The sequence below is a fragment of the Thalia democratica genome, chromosome 2 (genome assembly GCF_965202585.1).
Source record: "Thalia democratica chromosome 2, ktThaDemo2.hap1.1, whole genome shotgun sequence".
Lineage (NCBI taxonomy): Eukaryota > Metazoa > Chordata > Thaliacea > Salpida > Salpidae > Thalia > Thalia democratica.
Window position 1 is genome coordinate 31961889 of NC_139166.1, and position 20106 is coordinate 31981994.

The following is a 20106-nucleotide window of genomic DNA, read 5'->3' on the forward strand; positions in this document are numbered from 1 at the left end:
TTTTTTTTGTGTATACTCTACTCTAAAGTATGAATATAACATCTTAAAAATAAACACTTAAAATAAGTAGATTTTGTTAGTGATGCTGAAAAAATTTTCTTATAGCTTTGACGTAAAATTTAATAAACTATACAAATATCATAACCAAATAGTTTTGTAGAGGAAGCCAATTTTTAAATTGATGTGTTGAAAAACTTTTTACTTATTTAACCTATAAAAAGTACAAGCTTAATAAAAAAAAAAACTATTAACAAAAATTTTTATTTTGAATTTAGCACTGTAATAATTAAAAAAGTAGAAAATATGTTTAAAAAATGGAAGAAAGGAGGAAATGTTGATGCTCAAAGAGCAAAGCAAATTGATGATTTGTATGTGCTCAAAAAGGTTTTTTTGTTTACATTATCTAAACTTTGAAATTTGCTTTTTTTTAAAGAAGTTATTGTGTATTTAATTATCAAGGTTTTCACTTAGTAAGTTAAAAATTTCAGCCAAATTTTGATGAATTTACAATACATAGATTTTTTTTTAAATTACCTATTTTTATAGCTATATATAAATTATGTTTTTTTGTTAAATGATTAACCTAAAAAAATAAAATCAATTTGTATATTAACATGTAATATAAAGCTGAAAGGTTTTATCATACCACTTTGATCATCAGACCTCAAACTTAGATAGACTGATAACAGGTTTTGTTTTTATTAAAACTTGTCATTTAGTCACAACCAAAAAACGTGAAGTTTTCAATCTACAAATGATTTATTATTTTTTATCACAAAGCTATTGTGTGCTGGTATGATCAGCGGGGTCAGCTTTGTGCCTTTGCCTTGCAACAATTAATACATTGTCCACTAGGCAAGACAGCTTGTACTCTTGTTTTGAATACAATCAAAGAAAACATTGGTGAAAGTTTACAGAACCTAAGCCTGGACTTTTTATGCCCTAAAACAAGCTCAAGTTAAGATAAAGGTTTGATCTTACCACTTCCATCATCATGTTTTTATTTTACTATACTTAAAAATGAGTATAGCACATGTCTTGTCTAGTTGAGAATGTATTAAACTTTATCTTATTCACTGATCTTACCTGCAAACAGTAGCTTTACGGTGAAGCATAATATACTATTTGTAGATTGACAACTGCAGGTTTTTTGGTTGTTACTGACTAGCAAGTTTCTATAAGATCAAAACCCAGGTCTCACTCTACAAAAAGCTTGTGGCCTGATGATAAAAGTGGTACGATCAAACCTTTATGTTAACTTGAGCTTGTCTCACACCAAAGAAAATAAAGGCTTAAACTTTTTAGAATTTTGCTAATTTTTCTTTGATTTTTTATTTACTAAAAAAAAACTTATCTTTGTAAATATAGATATTGTTGGGAGTGTTGATCAAGCTTATAAAGAATTATGTATATTTTTTATAAATCCTTTACTTTAAATTTTAGTACTTTTTATTATAAAAAGCCACAAAGGAAGGTTTACTTTATTTTGTATTAGTCAATTTTATTTTGTAGAGTTTAGTCTTAAGTAATGTTTAACAAATATTAAAGTAACTTTTGAGATAGAAAGGGTTAAAGTAGATGAGTTTAATATGTTTTTAATGGAAGGCTAAAATTGTAAAAAAAGACTATTTCACTTAAAATCTATGTTAACTTAAGTTTTAGACCAAGTGTTTTAATTTTTTTATTATTATTTCATCACCTATAATTGAAAAATTCTAAAAAAAAAGTAAGTTTCTTATTTAAACATGATGGATTTTTGAAAAAAATTACCCTGTTTTTCTGATTTTTAACTTAAGTTTTTATTTTTTGATGATCTTAAAATCACAACGCTAGAAAGCTTTAAGTTTTTAATAAAGGTTTTCTAAATAATACTTGACCTTTCTAGCTCAAAAAAAAAGTTTGAGTTGTTTGGCAATAAAAAATTGCAGTCCATACGTTTGTATCAGAGTTCTTTCACAAAAAAAGCTTTATTTTATACTTATAGCTTAATTTAAGAGCAATAAGTTCTCAGCTTGTTTCCATGCAAATAAATAAAAATTTAAAGAGTTTCAAGAATCTCTTCAATAAAAAAAATATCGGCAAAAGTCTGCAGAGCAGAAGCCTGGACTTTCGTTTGCTGTGAGACAAGCTCAAGTTTAACAAAGGGTTGATCATGCCAATTCGATCATCAGACCACAATCCATTGGTAGTTTGAGACCGGTTTCGTCCTTATTAGGACTCATCAGTCAGTCACAACCTAAAAACTTGCAGTTATCAAACTATAAACAGTTTATCATGCTTTTGTAGATTGAGGACTGCAAATTTTTTGGTTGTGACTGACTGATGAGTTCTAATAAGGACAAAAATGGTCTCAGTCTACCAAAGGCTTGTGGTCTGAAGATCAAATTGGCATGATCAACCCTTTATAAGAATTTTATCATAAAGCGATGTTTTACACAGTTAATGAGACTAATGAGAACCTCAGTTACAATAAAGTTTTTATTCAAACGGAACTTGGTTAATTAAAATTTCTATAAACAATAAAAACTGATTGCTAGTTTATACTTAAAACTTTTACTTAAGACCTACTGCTAACTTTAAAAAAAGACTTTTTACCCCTACGCCTTTACACAACTATTAAAGTAAACTTTAATGTACATGCTAAAAAGTCAAAAACTTTCTGAATTAAAAAACAAAAGTTGTTTAAAAGCTATTGTTTTTATAAATTATTATTATTATGAAATAAAAGTAAAAAGTATAAATTACTATTATTTCTTTAAGCAGTCAAACTTAATTAAAATAATTAAAAACAAATGAAAATTTAAATAATTTGTGTATTCAATATTAAAAACGAGTTAGAGTTTTAAATTGATTGTAGTTAATAAAATAAATAATTACAGACAATAAAGCATGGATTTCCATACAGGCCTTCAGCTCTTGCCTATGACCATCAACTAAACTTAATGGCAGTTGCTAATAAAGCTGGTGAAATTAAAGTGTCAGTTTTGTTTGTAAACTTATTGATATATATATGTGATACTAATAATTTACCAAGCTGCAAATACGAATTATTGCAGAGTTATCAAGTTTAAAATTAAAATTTTAGTTTTTACTTGTATTCAAAAAACTAAGTTTAAAATTTCTAAACTAAATTTTTATTGTTTTACTTTTTACAAATAAACTCTTACAAGTTTTGATTTAAATTAATCTAAATTTCATATTAATTAATTTTAGATATTTTTGATATAATATTGTACTTTGTTTTAAATCACACAGTTTAAAATTCTCGACTTAAATACGAATTGAATAAGATTTGTTTATAACAACTGATGATCTCCTATATGCCAATATAGAGTGAAACATTGTTTGGTTGATAATAAACTGTAAAAATAAATAATAGATATTTTTGATATGCTGGAACAATGAAAAAAATATTCTTAATATATGTTAGTAAAAGTTGATACAGGGCTGACAAAAGACCTGAAATCCTAGTGAAACCTGGAATTTGACAATTTAGGTTAAAAAACCAGGAAAAACCTAAAATTTAAGAAATCTTGAATAAAAACCTTGATTTTTGAACAAAAATCACTAAGAACTTAGATTTTTAAAGAATTTTACATATAAAGTAATACTTTTTCGATTAAATACAAACATCTATTATATAGAAAAAAAGATTTAAAAAAAAAATATTATTATTTTTATTAAAAAACACGTTTATATTTTTCAGTATCTTTTCAATGTTGTTTTACTATTTAAGACAGTTTTTACCTTAAATTTTATTTTATAATAAAAAATGACTAAAAAACTTATTCTTAAAAAACCTTGAAGAAAATTGGAAAACTCGGAATTTTTTCTTCAAAAAACCTTTTTCAACTCTCCTAACAGCTGTAGGATTAATTTTTAAAGATATTTTCAACAAGTAAAAATGTAATTTATGCGATTACAACTTTTTATCAGACTGTTTGTTTAGGGAACCTTTTGATAAATGTTATTAGTCTTTATAATTTTGAAGTAGATAAATAAAACTACTAAATGATATAAAGTTTACAATTAAAGGTTTCTTTGAATTTGACTTTTGAATTTTCATTAAGCATATGAACTAATTAAAAAAAATGTAACCGTTTATTTATAACAGCTTACTTTTAAATAAAAATTCAAAAATAGTTTATTTTCTACGATGTAAAAAGACTATAAATATCTAAACTGTTAACATTAACGACAGAATAATACTTTACAAATAAATTTGTTTTGTTATTTTGTTTATTTTCACTACTATAATGTTTTAAAACTTATTATATTTTAGAGCTACTAAAAATTTATAAGCCCTTTAAATATGTTTTTACATATACTTGGGAATGAAACTGCATAATAAGCAAAAAAAAAACACTTTTGTTGAATTTTTTTTTACCTTTGAAATTTTTGTAACTAAGTGCTAACAGATTTTTCTTAGTAATTTAAAGACCACTTTAGATACATATTAAACAGTTTTTTTCTCAAAAGTTATACATTATTTAAATTAGTAAAATTAAAAAAATTATAAACTTTCAAAGTAGTATTTGTCAATTTGATGCTTGTTGCTAGAAAAATTTATGAGGAGATATATACGTATATTATTCACTTTTAAGCTTTCAAGAAACTTAAGCTGTATGAATTTTCTAAAATGTATTTCTGCTACTTTTATAAAGTAACTTTTTTTCTTATGAAAAAAATATTGTCTAATATATAACATTAAAATTAAATGATAAGAAATAAATTATGTAAAAAGTGCATAGATTTCTAATGCAGAGGTTGGCTGGCTTTTGGTAGTTACATATTTAAAAAAATAAAAATCTTCATGAGTTGCAATGTAGATTGTCACCTTTTTTTTCAAACATCCTGTCGTTTATACCTATGACCTATTCTTACTCTTCATTTCAAGCCCCAGAATATCTGGTGTAAGTTTTTAAAGTTTCAGAACCCAAAAATTCAGAGTAAGTATCAAATCTCCAATAAATTGTACCTGTGACTTTTTTAATCTTCATTTCAAACTGCAAAATGTATAGTATAATTGGAAAATTTTTACGATCCCTGCTTCAATGCTCATAAAAATCAAAGAAAAAAGTTTAAAAACCATAGTGTTGTGTAACTTATCAGTCAATTTTAGATGGATAAGTTTAAAATTTGATTTCAACCATTGAGTTGTAACTGAAATATTATACCTTTTACCATATACCAACTTGTAACCCTTAATATTAATCCATATCATCAATCTTCAGTATATTAACCCTAACTTTATACACACTTAAAACAGCATCAAACCAAGAAAACACTAATTCATTGTTGTTGTTGTTGTCTTTCACTAAAGCTTGTTATTTCATTTTCTTTTTAAATATATTTATCCTAATCTACATCACCTAAAACTTAAAATTAAAGGTTGATTACAAAGCTTTTGGATATTTTGGAAAAGAACTTAAATTACAAAATTAAAAACAATTGTAATGTTTAGGGTAAGGTAGTTTAGGGATAAAATTCTAAAACTATTAAGTTGAAATGGTTAGGTTTAAATTGCAGTATATTTAAAAATACCTAGCAAGTAAACTTATAAAGGGTTATATTACAGTTTTTTATCACATGCACCGTTTTCCAAATGAAAAGTTTTAAATTTTTCACATTTATAAAGTTGTACTGCCATTTTTGTATATTTTTCTAAATTTAGTTAAATTTGTAAGGTTTAAGTACATAACCCTTTTCTTAGTCAATTTTATAAAGTATTGAAGTTAGATTGTAAACTTTCTTTTGTTATTAGTCTTGGTGCACCTGGTGTGGAGTTTACAACAAAACACGCTGGGGTAAACGGTGTTTTACAACTTCACTTCATAAATGGACAAGTGAGTGTTTATATTTTGACTTAAAATTTTCTTAAATTAAACTGGTGCAAAATGTCTCTTAAGAACAGAAACTTGCTCAATATTTGAAGCTAATTAATAGTTTTTGACCCTATAATTGGTAGCTATATATTTTGTAGATGTACGGTACATTAATCCTTTTTGAAACATAAATTAAAAAAAATTATACTAAACAAAAAGTTTGTGTCTTTTTGATTATTTTGTTAGTCAAGCATATTAGAAAATTTATTTGATTTAAGTTATTTAAAAATTCATTTACGGAGCACGCTCATTAGTAATAAATACGCTCATAAACGTTTATAAGATGTTTATAAATAAATAAGATGAAAACAAGGCTTAATAAAAATATTTTATTTATTTTTTAAGTATAAAAGTAAAATGTTGCAAAATAATGTTTAGAAAAAAAAAAATTAACCTTAAGTCATGTCTTATACAGGGTAAACTAGTTAGTGTACTAGACGACAACACTTTGCACTTGTGGTCTATAGAAAATGTAGAAAAAAAGTCGTTGAATCAGCAACTTAAGTGGAAGAAGTCTTGCACTTTACCTGGTAGACCAGGGTTAGTTTTTATTGGTATCAATTACCAACGACTAAATTCTTAAGTTGTTGCAATTATACTGAAAGTTATAATATAACCTAAATATTTTTTTTTGTTGTCTATAAATAGATTTTTTTGTTTTTTACTTTCTACCTTTTTTCTTCTTTTTCGATATATATTTACAGCTTTTTAATATTTACACCTAAATTTATAAAACTTTAGTTTGATTATTTTTGAACTGGTTTAAAAATATTCTTATTAGTTAAGGGCATAGGGGGGGGGGGGGGGGTAAACACCCTTTTTTGGTTTTTGATCTTATTTTATATAGTTTTTACTAAGCTACAAGATGCTTTTTACAGATTTAAAAAATTCAAAACATTTTTTGAGATATAGCCGGTCAAAGTCGAACGCAACAACAGGTTCCTAATGGGAGGCGAAAACTAAAACGGTAAATAACTTGAAATCACTAAAAATCTATCTCCTCCTACGTTTTTTGAGATAACTACCTCAAATTTTCAGGAAATGTTCCTTGCAATATTTAGATAATTGTGTCGGAACAGAATTTAAAAAAATAAAAAAATAAATATTTTATAACAAAAAAACAAAAAAAAACTTTTTTTTTTGTTTAATTTTTATATAAGTTCTATATTATTTTATATAAGTTCCTCTATATTTTATATTATATCAAGGAACATGTCCTGAAAATTTGAGATAGTCATCTCAAAAAACGTAGGAGAACATAGATTTTTAGTGAAATAGTCTATTTTTGCCGTTTTAGTTTGCGCCTCCCATAAGGAACCTACTGTTGCCTCCGACTTTGACCGGCTATATCTAAAAAAATATTTTGAATTTTCTAAATCTGCAAAAAGCATTTTGTAGCTTAGTAAAAACTATATAAAATAAGATCAAAAACCAAAAAATGGAGTTTACCCCCCCCCCCCCCATGCCCTTAAACTAAAGCAAAAAAAAAAGTTGGAAAGCAAGCTATATAAGAGTAACTAAGTTTATTATACGCATTAAAATCTAAGCTTTATTTGATAATAATTACACAGTAAATACTAAGTACAACAATGTTATAGTTTGCTACAATATTTTGTTTTTCACTAACTTAGTATTTTTTGTAGTATTTAAAAAAGTTGAACAATGCTAAAAAAGTTTATCTAGTTGTAAAGTTAGCTTTACAATTATTTTATAATGTTACTTTATAATGTAAAGCTTTTCAAATGTTTTAAGTTTATAATATTTAATCAAGGTAAAACAATCACATACAACAACTATATTTTTGACAGTTAAAAAAATTAGTTGCATATACTCACCAGTTTTTTTAATGAAATCGATTTAATAAATACTAGAAAATTTTAAAACCAATAATAATTATTCATTATAGAAAGTCTAAATAAATAAATAAATAAATTTAGAGATAAGTTTTAAATTTAAGTTGATATTTTAAAACGTTTATTTCAGAGCGAATTGCGTCACTAAGGTTTGTATTAGTTCCGACAATAGTCGTGTCAGAGTTGGATCTGAATCTGGCAGTGTTTACTACATCGATATGCCAAAATTTGAAATATGCTCAAGCAAAACTATAACTCCTGAACAAATCGTCAAGAGGTACAATACTCTTATGCAATACTTACAGCAATTGTCTCTCTAGATAATTATAATATAAATATAAATAATTTATATTGTTATCGACAATAAAAAAAAAATATATATTTACTAATTTAAATGTTTTCAAGGTATTACTAAGCTTGTATTGTTTTTGTTTTTTCTACCCATACTGTCAGGCATAGAAACTTACACATTTTAACAAACTGTAAAATTAAGTTCTAAGATGAAGAAATATTTGAGAACAAAATTTGTATAAACAAAATAACAATTTTTTTAAACAGTTCACCGTCTGGTATAAAATCAAATAAGTTAGGACCAGTTGAAGACATAGATGAGCACCCCACTAACAACCAAGCTATTTTAATTGGCTATCAAAGAGGTCTCATTGTCTTGTGGGACGAAGTTAATAAAACTATGCCTAACAACTTTCTGTCCGACAAAGTTAGATTTTACTTTTTAAAATAATTTACTTTTACTGGTTAAACAAAATAACTCAGATTATTTTTTTTTCGATATACTCTATCAATTTTTGCCAGGGAAAGTAAAACTGAAACAATAAACTAAGATAAAACACAAGCAACATATATATTACACAAATATTTAATCAATTAACGAAGTTCAACCGTAATCAACACAAGTAAAGTTGAAAATTTAACCAAATGGTAATTTACTTTTAATTAGATTTAAATTTTTGAAAGTATTTTGTTCAAGATGATATTAAAAATGTGGTTCTATTGTTATAAAAATTGTATGAGTATTTAGATTTATAATAAAAACTTACATTTATATTTTAATTAATAAAATGATATTTATGTCAAAATTAACAAGGAGTAGTTTTCTACATTGCATTGTTATATAATATTGAAGACAAAATTTATAAAGGTAATTTTTGTCAATAAATAAAATATAAGTAGTTAAAGAAAAAATACTGTAAGAGACATACAAGTTTAAATTGGTAGTAAATTTTTGAAAAAGTCTTAGTATCTAATTGTTAACATTACTTCTTTTTCCAATATTAATTCCTTTTAAATTATACTGTAAAAATCTTTAAGAGAGCCTCATTAATTTGATAACCTTAAGAAACTATTAAGTAAATAATCTATGTTTCATAGTTATTCAAAACCTTAATTTTAAAGTACGTTTACTTTTGAAAAATTAGTTGTAAAATACTGCATTTTAGATAAATTAGAGGTCTTTTGACAATGTATAAAATTAATATACCGATGATTTGAAATATATCTCAAAAAACCTGCATCTAGTTGCTCTTTTATACATTAGTAAGCCTTAATGGTTAATTTTTCTCCAGTCTTTAGAGTGTTTATGTTGGAATAGCAATGGTGTTGAGTTTATGTCTGCCTACTCTGACGGTTTCATTTCAAATTGGAACGTTCAATCAACAACTGCTGTAGATTCACATGCACCATATGGTTATTTTTTATAGCTATAAAATAATAGAGGCATTTTTAATAAGTGATATCGTAGATTTAAGTTTTATTTAAAAAAATATTTCACGTCATACAGTATGTTTGTTAGTCATTAAAAAGTAAGAGATATGTGTTTTTTGATTTGTTTAATATTGGTGATAATGAATGCTATAATGTCTGTTTCAGGACCCTTTCCTTGCAAACCAATTACAAAACTTAGCTGGAAAACTTCTATATCGTTAGTTTTATTTTTACGTTTTAGACTGGTAATTAAATTATAGAGTTTATACATTAAAATATAATAGTTCTATAACAGAAAAGTTACTGAAATATCTTTTTTGATCTTCTTTTTGTAGCTATAAAACTTCGTTTTTGATTTAAAAAGTTGGACCCATTGCACGGTTTTCAACAAATTTAAATAAGCAAATAAGCTATTACTATATTTAAGTGCAGATCTTTACTTTATTTTAATCCTCAAATCACAGCCACCCGATGACAATATTCACCGGTGGAATGCCTCGCGCAAACTACGGAGATCGACAATGTTTGAGTGTCATCCATGAATCGATTGATCACGTGACCTTTGATTTCACTTCACGAATTGTTGACTATTTCGTTTTTAATAACAAAAGTTTGTTATTTTCTCGTGTACAAAAAATAGTGGAAAATTATTTAGTTGAACATAAAAAAAATATATTAATTTAGACACAAAAATGTTTATTTGTTTAAATGTGTATATTTTAAAACTTTTAATAACTAAATAGTTAGCTGACTTTGTGGTATTAAGTGTTTAAAAGAGATAAAATTCAGCATTATAATTGAAGGTTTATTGAAATATATTTTTCACTGTCATAATTTAAACAAGCAGGTCTCAAATTTTTCTTTGGCGCCCGCTTGATGCATACCATTTCTGCTCATGCCTAGTTATTATAATGTTAAAAAGTAAAGCATTGAAAAAATAAATGTTTGATAAAGTTTTTCAAAACATAAAAACGCTTACCTGTATAACAATCAAAAGAAGTTTGGAAATAAATTAACAATGTTATTTTAGACCATATTTCAACAAATATGCAATTCTAATGATTTGTCCTTAGTTTGAGAATCATTGATCTTATCTAAGAAAAAAGTTTTAAAACCAAATAGATAAAGAAGTTATAACAGTGTAAATTCATTTATCTCAAACTTTGTGCTTTTTTTCTATCATAAAATTTTTTATGTTGTTTTAACATGTATCAAAAAAAAAACATATTTATTGCATCGTCCAGAAACGGTATTGGTTTTATTATCTTAAACTTAATTACTTGAAATTAAAAATCTTTAAAATATTAATTATATTTATTAAGGGCACAGGGGGTCCAATTTTTTGTTTACTAAAAATAACATTGGCTCTTATATGAAAGCTTTAAGTACAAACTATAAGCCAGTTTTTATAGAATTAAAAAATATTATTTAACTTTTGAGATATTGCAACTTTTGTAAAAAGTTTCCGATACAAACGTATAGAGTATAGGCCCCAAATTTTTAAAGGTCAATTTTCCCGGAAATTTATAAATCACAAAAATCTATCTACTCCTTTATTTGTTTAGCTAGAGATTTCAAACTTTCAGGAAATGTTCATTTTATAGTTTAAAAGACTTTGAATGTTGCGATTTTAAAAATATTTAAAACTAAAAAAAAATGATAAAAAAACAAACAAAATAGGTGGTTTAATTTATCTAAAGTTTTATTTTTAAAAATTAAAAAATTCTTTCATTAAATCTTTTTTAAAATTAATAATGGACTTTCTAAAAGTTTGAAGATGATTGGTTAAAAAACGAAGGAGAAGATACATTTTTAAAGACTTGGCACTACCAGTCTTATTGTTCTCGCGTTGTAATGAATTTTTTACAACGCGAGATCATGATTTTTAGTTCACACTCTTTCAAATTTAAAAATCCGTACCCTTAAAAAAATTTTTTTTACAATGCATTGATTTTTGAATTAAATGACAAGTTAAATGTACTTAATTTGTTTAATTTTATTTTTTAGACACTTCAAGTACTAAGGAGTGTTTATATTTCAAAATTATTTATCAGGAGGGCAAAACTAAATATTAAAAGTTAAGAAAGTAGGGTCTTTATCAGCTAAAGAATTGAAACAAAAGCGCGTTTTTTTTTTTGCAAAATCGTATACGTTTCTGCATATTTGCAGAAACGTACCAAACTACGTGCCTGGATACAACAAAAATATAATTTTACCAAATTATTACAGGTACAAACGAACCTGATTTCATAGTAGTTCTCTGCGATGAAGAACTAGTTTGTATTGATCTTTCCACTCCTGGATGGCCTTCATTGAGTCCTCCGTACCTCGCATCGCTCCACGCTTCAGCAATCACGTGTCAGCATCACGTGACCAACGTTGACTTGGAAGTTTTCAATAAAGTAGTTCAAGCAAATCATCAACTTGATAAATCTCAAAAGGCTAGTTTTATCATTTATCTAAGGTCGTTTAAAGTTAAAATACTTTACTTAAAAAGTATAAACATTAATAAAGTGATATGTGAAAATTTGTTATAAGTACCTTAAAAATTTATAATGAAATTTAAATAGAACAAAGCTAATTAAAAGTAAGCTAAACTTATTTAAAGGGATGATAGAAAAATTAAACAAAAAATGCAAAGTTTTTTGAACTAAAAACCGAAACTGTTATTTAAAATACACACGTCAAAACTTTGAATTGCTTATCATTTTTTCAAAATATGTCAAAATAATTTAAATTTACTCTGGCTACTTTTAGGTTGTTAAAGCTATTAAATGTTTCATAAAACATAGCTTTTTAGTTTCCATATGACTACATTTTTAATATTTTATCTGACAGCAAATTTAGTATTAGTAAGAACGTATGTCTGACAAAACTTATTTTCAATAATCGTATATTTGTTATTGTTTTAAGGGTTTTAGTTAAAAAATTCAAAGTGCAAACAATCTTATGTTATACTAATTTACTCTGTTAGTTTTTATTTTTAATTTTATGAGTCGGTTCCCAAATAAAAATCTACTTCGTAATGTACGTATAAATTTTATAATTTTATTGACTATTTAGTAGTTAGAAAATAAAATAATAGTAAAAATTTTGATGAACTTAATAACTTTTATCTTTAAATTAAAGTTGTATACTTAAGACAGCGTTTAGAATTTGATTACTAATTTAGCTATTATTTGTAACACGATTAGTGTAACTGTTTTCATGTTAACGTTCCAAAAAATATTAAACTACTTACTGCAAAAAAGAGTTTTTTTTTTGTGCAGTAACAAGCACAACCTAAACCTATTCGGCTTTAATATTTTTATAAAAGTATATTTATATTTATTTAAATAATTTTAATATTGTTAATATAAATTTTACTAAAGTTGAAAAGTTATACCAAAGTAGACGAGTGGAATATAACTTAAACTTTATACTAAATTTTTTCAAATGTGTTAAAACAAATAGCAAAAAAATGTTTGAATATCTAAAAAACTACTTAGAGTAATAAGTTTGAAGTTTGTAACTGAAATTTATACTATAAGTAATTTTTTCACATAGGATTTCACTTATACATAAAAAAAGTTTTAAGCAAACTTAACTTTAAAAAACATATTATTTTTGTTAGTTTTTACAATAATCTTAATTACTTAACACTTTAATCTCATACTCAGTAATACTAACAGACAAACTATTTGAACATTATTATATAAAACATTTAGATTTAAAAGATAAGTATTTATATTGTTAAGAGTACATTTGTACTAAGTAGGTAGAGAAAGATTCAGTCTATAATTTTTGCAAAAATGAAAACTTGATAATGTATCAAAATTTTACGTATATATATTTTTTATATAATCGAAAAATTGTATTATATTTGAGATTAATAAAGTTTTGTATTAAGTTTTAGACATAAATTTAAGGTAGACAAGTTTATCATCGTCAGTTATTTTAGTAGTTTTTATTTTCCTATTTAGTATAAAAACATAGATATGGTTGTTAGAAATTTAAATTATGTGCTAAAACCTGAAAGAAGTGAAGAGTTGAATTTTTTTTTTAGTTACAAAAAAATTCCTTTAAAAAACTTATTAAACCTATATAGTTTTCTTCGAATACTAGATATTATTTTAAGAAAGTACCCTTGGCCATTTTGACACTGCTGATCAAGATGTAATTCCTGTAGTTTTTAGCTTATACTTTTGTAGCTAAAACATGAATATAAAAAGCAAGATAAGCTGTGAAAAAATAGTTATAGTCTTTATAATTATAATATGTTTAATATTTATTTAAACGATTCAGTGATTCTAAGTTAATTTCAAAACTAGAGTTTTGTAGTGGTATTACTACCAGTGCTCTTTAGTCAAAATAAATTTGCAAAATCACTGCATATGGCTATAACTATTCAAAATATAAATTTAAATCTTTGTTTTCAAAAGATTCTAGTGAAACAAGTTCACTGGAATATAATAGAAACAAATTATACACTAATCTTCCTTTTATTTACTTATTTAATTATATTTATTACTTTAATCTTTCCCTAACAATTTTTTTACATATTGCTATATTTATATTGAAAATAAAAAACTAATTGGGCGTGTTAAATGTTTTTAAGTAAAGTTGATTAGTTTGTTTTTAGCTAACTAGGTATAAGTATAAGAAGTTAGTAGATTCCGTAAACAAAATTTCAAAGTAAAAACTTAGTGTATAAAAAAATTTAACGGAAAAGACATGATAAAATAACAAAAAGAAATTTTTGGTATAAATACATAAAAATAAGTTCATCAGATACTACAAATTATATAATCTTTATCTGAAGCTCTTTAAATATTTTTTAAATTGAGCAGACTTATAGTTGCTAATTTTAAAATGAATCAATATTAATATTTATTTAATAATAAATGCAATATTTTTTGAGATTTTGTTTTGTATGTTAATCTTACTTTGCGGTTCTTTTAATTTACACTGTTAAACTTCCAATAAGTTAACAATTAAAATTATTAGCAGTATCGTTATTATATTAGCATTAAAGAAATTCAGCGTTCACAATGTTTACTCAGTTAGCAATCAATATATAAACTGCCGACTGTGCAAACAGAATTATAAGCAATAAAAACAAGTAATAAACATTTACAAATAATGATGTAATCACCCTTGCTTTTGTGTGGAATTAATGTTTTGTTTTGTAAAAGTAATAACGTTTGATACAATGCACTATTTTAACAATTTAAAAAATGAAATATCCACAAAATTAAATACATAGCGATGTATCAAACAAACTACTATATTTATTTATTTATAATATTTTTTCCATATTTAAAACAACACGTGTGCTGTTGAACCAACTAAGAATCGATCGCTTACACAATGGCTGTTTTTATTATCAAAATTAATCATGTGTTATATGTTAGATTTTTATGCAGTTTAGAGAATTAACAGGTATTTCATATTTTAATTATATATTCTCAATAGTTTTTTTCATAAAGTTATAAATTGTTGTTTATTTTTACATTTTAATTAAATTTAGGTTTTACATATTTGTATATAAACTTATTTTATTGTATATCTCTCAAATTTTAGTCTTTAAAATGCTTCTATTCCAGAAAGTTCTTAAAGTTTAATGTTTTTTGAAGGTATAATTTATTTAAAAATGTTTTATTAATATTTTTGTTGATATCAATACGTTTGTTTGCCACATTAAACATGAAGCACTTGAAAGTCATCAACACACTGGTCACAAATTGAAGTGTTGTTTAGTTTTTTCCTTTGTTTATCAAAAAAGCTTCAAATAGAAATGATTACCTAATAAATGTTGATATATAAAAATTGGGAGTAATGTTAAAAAAGCTTCAAATAGTAAGAACTAGTAGTAAGTTAATAAATACAAAAAAGTATAATAAAAAACTTTTTTTTTATATTTAATATAAGTTATATTATTGATTTTGGTTTCATTAACTGAATATAACACCTAAAATGTTTAATTTAAAGCAAACTTTTCCTTACTTGAAAACTAACCTAAACGTTCCACGCTGTAAATAAAAAGTTTTTTTTGTTACTAAAGCAGAGTGGGCTGAATACGGGGTTCAAGCGGCCATTGACATAAAACTGTCATTAAAAGCAGTATAATACAATTTAAAGTTAAACTTAGTGTTAAAATATGAATGTTTGTTTTTATTTAAAAAATAGTTAAAATTTTAATTTCTAATAAAACCTTAAAGAAAGAAACTTAAAAAAAAGATATTAATAGTTGGCTACCTCAAGAGAGTCACATTTACTCCCATTTTAGTTTAAAAATGAATAAATTTTCAATATCAAGCCGGGTAAAACTATGCTCTAAATACAGTTTATTTTTAATTTAAGGCTGTTCTGTGTATATCAAAGTTTGTATTATTAATAACGTTACATTTGTACCTAGTTAAGGCCATAGGGGGGGTAGAAGCCATTTTTTGACCAAAAATAACATATAGACTTATATTATAGTAAATTTCATAATCTTTCAGATGCTTTTTTTAGATTCTAAAAATATTAAGTAACTTTTTTTTTTATGACCGGTTATATAAAGGGTTGTCTTTATAAAGAGTAACTTTAAAGCCGTTTTTCTCGAGTTTTTAAAAACGGGCTTTAAAATCTATCTTCTCCTTCATTTTTCAAGCAATCTTCTTCAAATTTTCAGGAAATGTTCCTTACATTATGAGAAAAAAACGTTATTTGTGAATTTTAATAATTTTGAAAAACAAAAATTTTATGACAAAAAAAAAAGTGATTTTTTATCAAAAATTTTTTTTTTTTTCAAAAAAAAGGTATTTTTACTTGAAATTTTTTAAAGTCACAAATAACGTTTTTTTTGTTATTGTATAAAGAATAGACTGTGAAAGTTTGAAGAAGATTGCTTAAAAAATGAAGGAGGAGATAGATTTTGAATGCATTAGTCTTTTTTCGCCGTTTTAGTTTTTCCTTCCCCATAAGGAACCTGTTATGCGGCCCGACTTTGGCCGGTCATATCTCAAAAACTAATTCGAATTTTTAAAAACGGTAAAAAGCAACTTGAAGCTTAGTAAAAACTGTATAAAATAAGATCAATTTGTAAAAAACATTGCCTACCCCCCCTCTATGGCCTTAATCAAAAGAAAAAAACCGTAAACATTTTGAACAATAAAAAATTTTTTTCGTTGCAAAACAGTGCAAAAAACAAAATAATTTAGCCTGTGATTAAAAAAAAGTACTTTAAATTTACTAGAAAATATAAGTCAAACAGTAAGTTCTTAAAACTTCTTTGAAATTAAGTTTCTAAAATAAATAAAACACTCTATTCAGTAGCACAAAGCATATGTAACAACGTTTCCCATTCTGAACTACATGATGATATTTTTCCATCTAGCTGCAAACAACTTCGCGCAGTATGTCCAACTTCTTTACAATAAGTGCAATTCAGTCTGTCTAAAGTGTTGTTAACATCGTAGTCACTCTTGTCCAATAATCGATTTAAACAATCTGTTAAATTTTCATAAGAAGTTTTCCTTGAAAAGTTCATTCTGTACTGTCTTAGAAACTTGTTGTTAGCTTCCAATCCACTTTCGGTGTAATTTAGCAAACCTATACCGTTGTTTTGTTCAATTTTCAGCACTATGTGCAAGAACAGTATGCGCAGTTGGTGTAAAGCGAATTCATTTAACCAACATGACCAGCATCATTGTTTTTTGACATAAAACTGAGTATTTCTCTACATTAATCTTTCTGTTAGAATTTATGAGGCATAAAATAATGGAAACATACAAAATAATTTTGTCAATGTTTTCTTTTAAACTAACATCAGAAATATGCTTCGTCAGCAGAGTCCTATTATTGGTGTTTAGCAAAGTTTTGACTACGTTACCTGTTGTAGAAGTTCCACCATGGCCTGTGGGATCCGGTTTTTCAAGAGCAACATTAATTTCTTCTTCTACACATTTCTGATTTTTTCTTTTTGACTCAATTAAATTATTTACACCTTGACTTTTATATATTCGTTCAAACTTCGATTCTGACCAATTAAAATGTCCAGCCACAGCATGATAACATATTTTATAGATCCATCCGAAAACTCTGAGGTAACTGTGAAGCGGATGTAAAGTCAAGTGCTCTTCATTTGTAATTGGTTCCTTAGTTACTCCCTATCTAACCTTATAGTCATTTGGTTCTGATTTTCAAGCAAGTGCCATTCTCTTCACATATTTGTTTTGTTTGTTCAAGAAAACGATCAACAGGTTACTATAATAGTTACTATAATAACTTCACAACTACAATACCTTAAATTTGCTAAAATAGTAAAAAAAAACTATTTCAATAACTAAAACATATGCTAAGCTACCATGTTTTGACCAATACTAACTGTTCTCATCATTCTTGGAGCTTAAATGATCTGTAAACATAAGTAAGTGAATCTATACACATTAAGAACTTTCTAGAACATACAAAATGGTCTTTTTTGTCATAGTGAAAAACCAGGGATAGGATATTATATCAAATTTTTAAACAGAAATATCGCTTGTAAAAACCTAAAAAAATAGTTATATTCCACATGATAGATTTGTCTGTAAATTTGTATATAGAATCCTTGTCATTTTTACTAAATTATATAAAAAAAATTATGTTGGTTGTACGGTGGCGAATTGAAAAAATTAACCCTAAAGAATACCCTAAATTGCCAGAAATCATCAATGGATTTTCGACGAGAATAGAAGATTTTTTAAATGAAAAATAATATACTTTTAGATTTAAATATTCAAAGAATTTTGACTTTTTTCAATTAACACTAAACCAAAGAAATGAAAAAACTTAAAAAATAGTATTTGTATAAAAGCTTTTAAGGTGTTTTTTAACAGTAGATGTAGACCTTAATTTTGACAAAAATTTAAGCATTTTTCGAGGCTTTTTTTTTTTTCGAGGTTTCAAAAAAGCAAACTTTGGCTATATTTAAGCTTACATAACTTTTAGTATACTTTAAGCAGAACAGAAATAAACCCAGTTTTTAAAAGACGAAACCCCGCTCTAAACAATTAAATAAAAATCTTGCTTTAACTGTTTAGTCGCGAAAATAATCAATGGCCACTTGCCAGCCCACTGTGTAAAGCAAAGGATTTTTCTAAATGTCTAGAAATGTTTTGTAAAATACTTCATGTACTTTAAATTCAAGCATATTTTGCTTGCTAACTTTGAAATTAAATTTTGAGGGTATCATATTATGACTACTTACTTTGAAGTTCTTTCAATGAATTGCTACCTTAATTGAAATATATAATAACATGTATTTCTTTCGTTTAAAGCTGGAAAATTTGAAAACTGTAAAAGTTAAAGTTTATGTAGTTGAGTCTTTCTAATAAGATATTAATAACTGCAGGAATGGCCAATATGTGGAGGCACTGATTTAAGGAGCGATCTAAGTTCAAATGTGAAAAGTTTATTGTTAACAGGTCATGAAGACGGATGTGTTAAAGTATGTTTTTCTTTTATATGTGTTTTTGACTTAGTAGCACAATTAATTAATTAAAACATTTTTCAATGCTTTGTATTTTCAACTAGTTTTTTACTTGATTTTAAAAGTAGCTTATACTTTAATTAATTATTGTGTAACATTTTTAATATAATTTATTTTCTGTACAACTTTTGATAAGTTTTTACAAGAAGTTTCAACATTTATTTCTATTTGCTTTTTTATAGTAATTACAAAATGATTAACAAACAAAAGTTATCAGGTGTGGGATTTATCAAGCACTAATATGTGGCAAGTTTTGAAAGTACAAACTTCAACGGTGTTCAAAGACCAAGATCAAGAAAATGAAGAGGATTACGGTGAAGAATTTCCACCATTTAGAAAAGTTAGTATGACGAAATAAAACATTTTTTCACATTTTTAAGTATTCTTCAACTCTGAAATAATCCTTACTAGTTTCTCAAAACAAAATGGAGCATAACAAGTTTAGATTTTAAAAGTAAAAACAAATGTTGTCAACAAACTCAATAATTAAAATACAAATTAAATAAAAAAGTAAAACTGAAAACATAGTGTTTTTATTTTAGACTAGATTAACTTTAAACTACAAACTAGTTTCTTGTATATTAATTTATTTAAGCAAACTCAGATCCTTGTCTTAAATTTCATGAACACTTTTTCATGAAAAAGTCTTTACTAAATGTTTGTACAAAAAAAAAACACACAATCACAGATTGGAGAATTCGATCCATACAGTGATGACCCTCGGCTTGCAGTTAGAAAGTTGTCAATGTGCCCTCTTACTGGCGCTATTGCAGCAGGTTTGTGTTAGGAACTTTCTAAACTCATAAATTGTTGTTTAGAACTTTCATTAAAAATCAGCAATAGCTTGAGCTGACATTAATAGTTTGTCTCTTCTGACTCACAATTTTTTTAAAAAGTTTTAAAAGTCATGTGGTATTTAACTTACATTGGTTTTGAAAGAAGATTTTTTTTCAGTTATCATGAATTGTTAGTTTCAAGTTTACCGATGTCGATTGTGTGTAAAACAAGATTTTTAATGATTTAGTCTTCTCTTAAAACTAAGCTATGAAATCTGTAATGGAAAACATTAGAACTGACATAAAAATGAGACAATAGTTTTGCCTTTTTTAATAACTTTCTTTCCTACTTAAAAATTGCATATTTTTTTACT

General features: G+C 25.5%; 1 protein-coding gene across 2 annotated transcripts in view; it reads left to right on the forward strand.

Moving 5' to 3' along the window:
• The first annotated feature begins 273 nt into the window (after positions 1 to 273).
• LOC145830187 (LLGL scribble cell polarity complex component 2-like) overlaps positions 274 to 20106 on the forward strand; it is a 37105-nt gene continuing 17272 nt past the window's right edge. For both annotated transcript variants that reach the window (XM_082938100.1, XM_082938101.1), the window contains exons 1-13: positions 274 to 384; positions 2880 to 2977; positions 5765 to 5846; positions 6301 to 6425; positions 7869 to 8015; positions 8297 to 8456; positions 9322 to 9442; positions 9626 to 9677; positions 9925 to 10070; positions 11690 to 11901; positions 18819 to 18914; positions 19174 to 19296; positions 19645 to 19732. In XM_082938100.1, the coding sequence (XP_082794226.1) occupies positions 304 to 384; positions 2880 to 2977; positions 5765 to 5846; positions 6301 to 6425; positions 7869 to 8015; positions 8297 to 8456; positions 9322 to 9442; positions 9626 to 9677; positions 9925 to 10070; positions 11690 to 11901; positions 18819 to 18914; positions 19174 to 19296; positions 19645 to 19732 (1531 nt within the window). In that variant the 5' untranslated portion in view covers positions 274 to 303. The remainder of the gene's footprint in view (positions 385 to 2879; positions 2978 to 5764; positions 5847 to 6300; positions 6426 to 7868; positions 8016 to 8296; positions 8457 to 9321; positions 9443 to 9625; positions 9678 to 9924; positions 10071 to 11689; positions 11902 to 18818; positions 18915 to 19173; positions 19297 to 19644; positions 19733 to 20106) is intronic.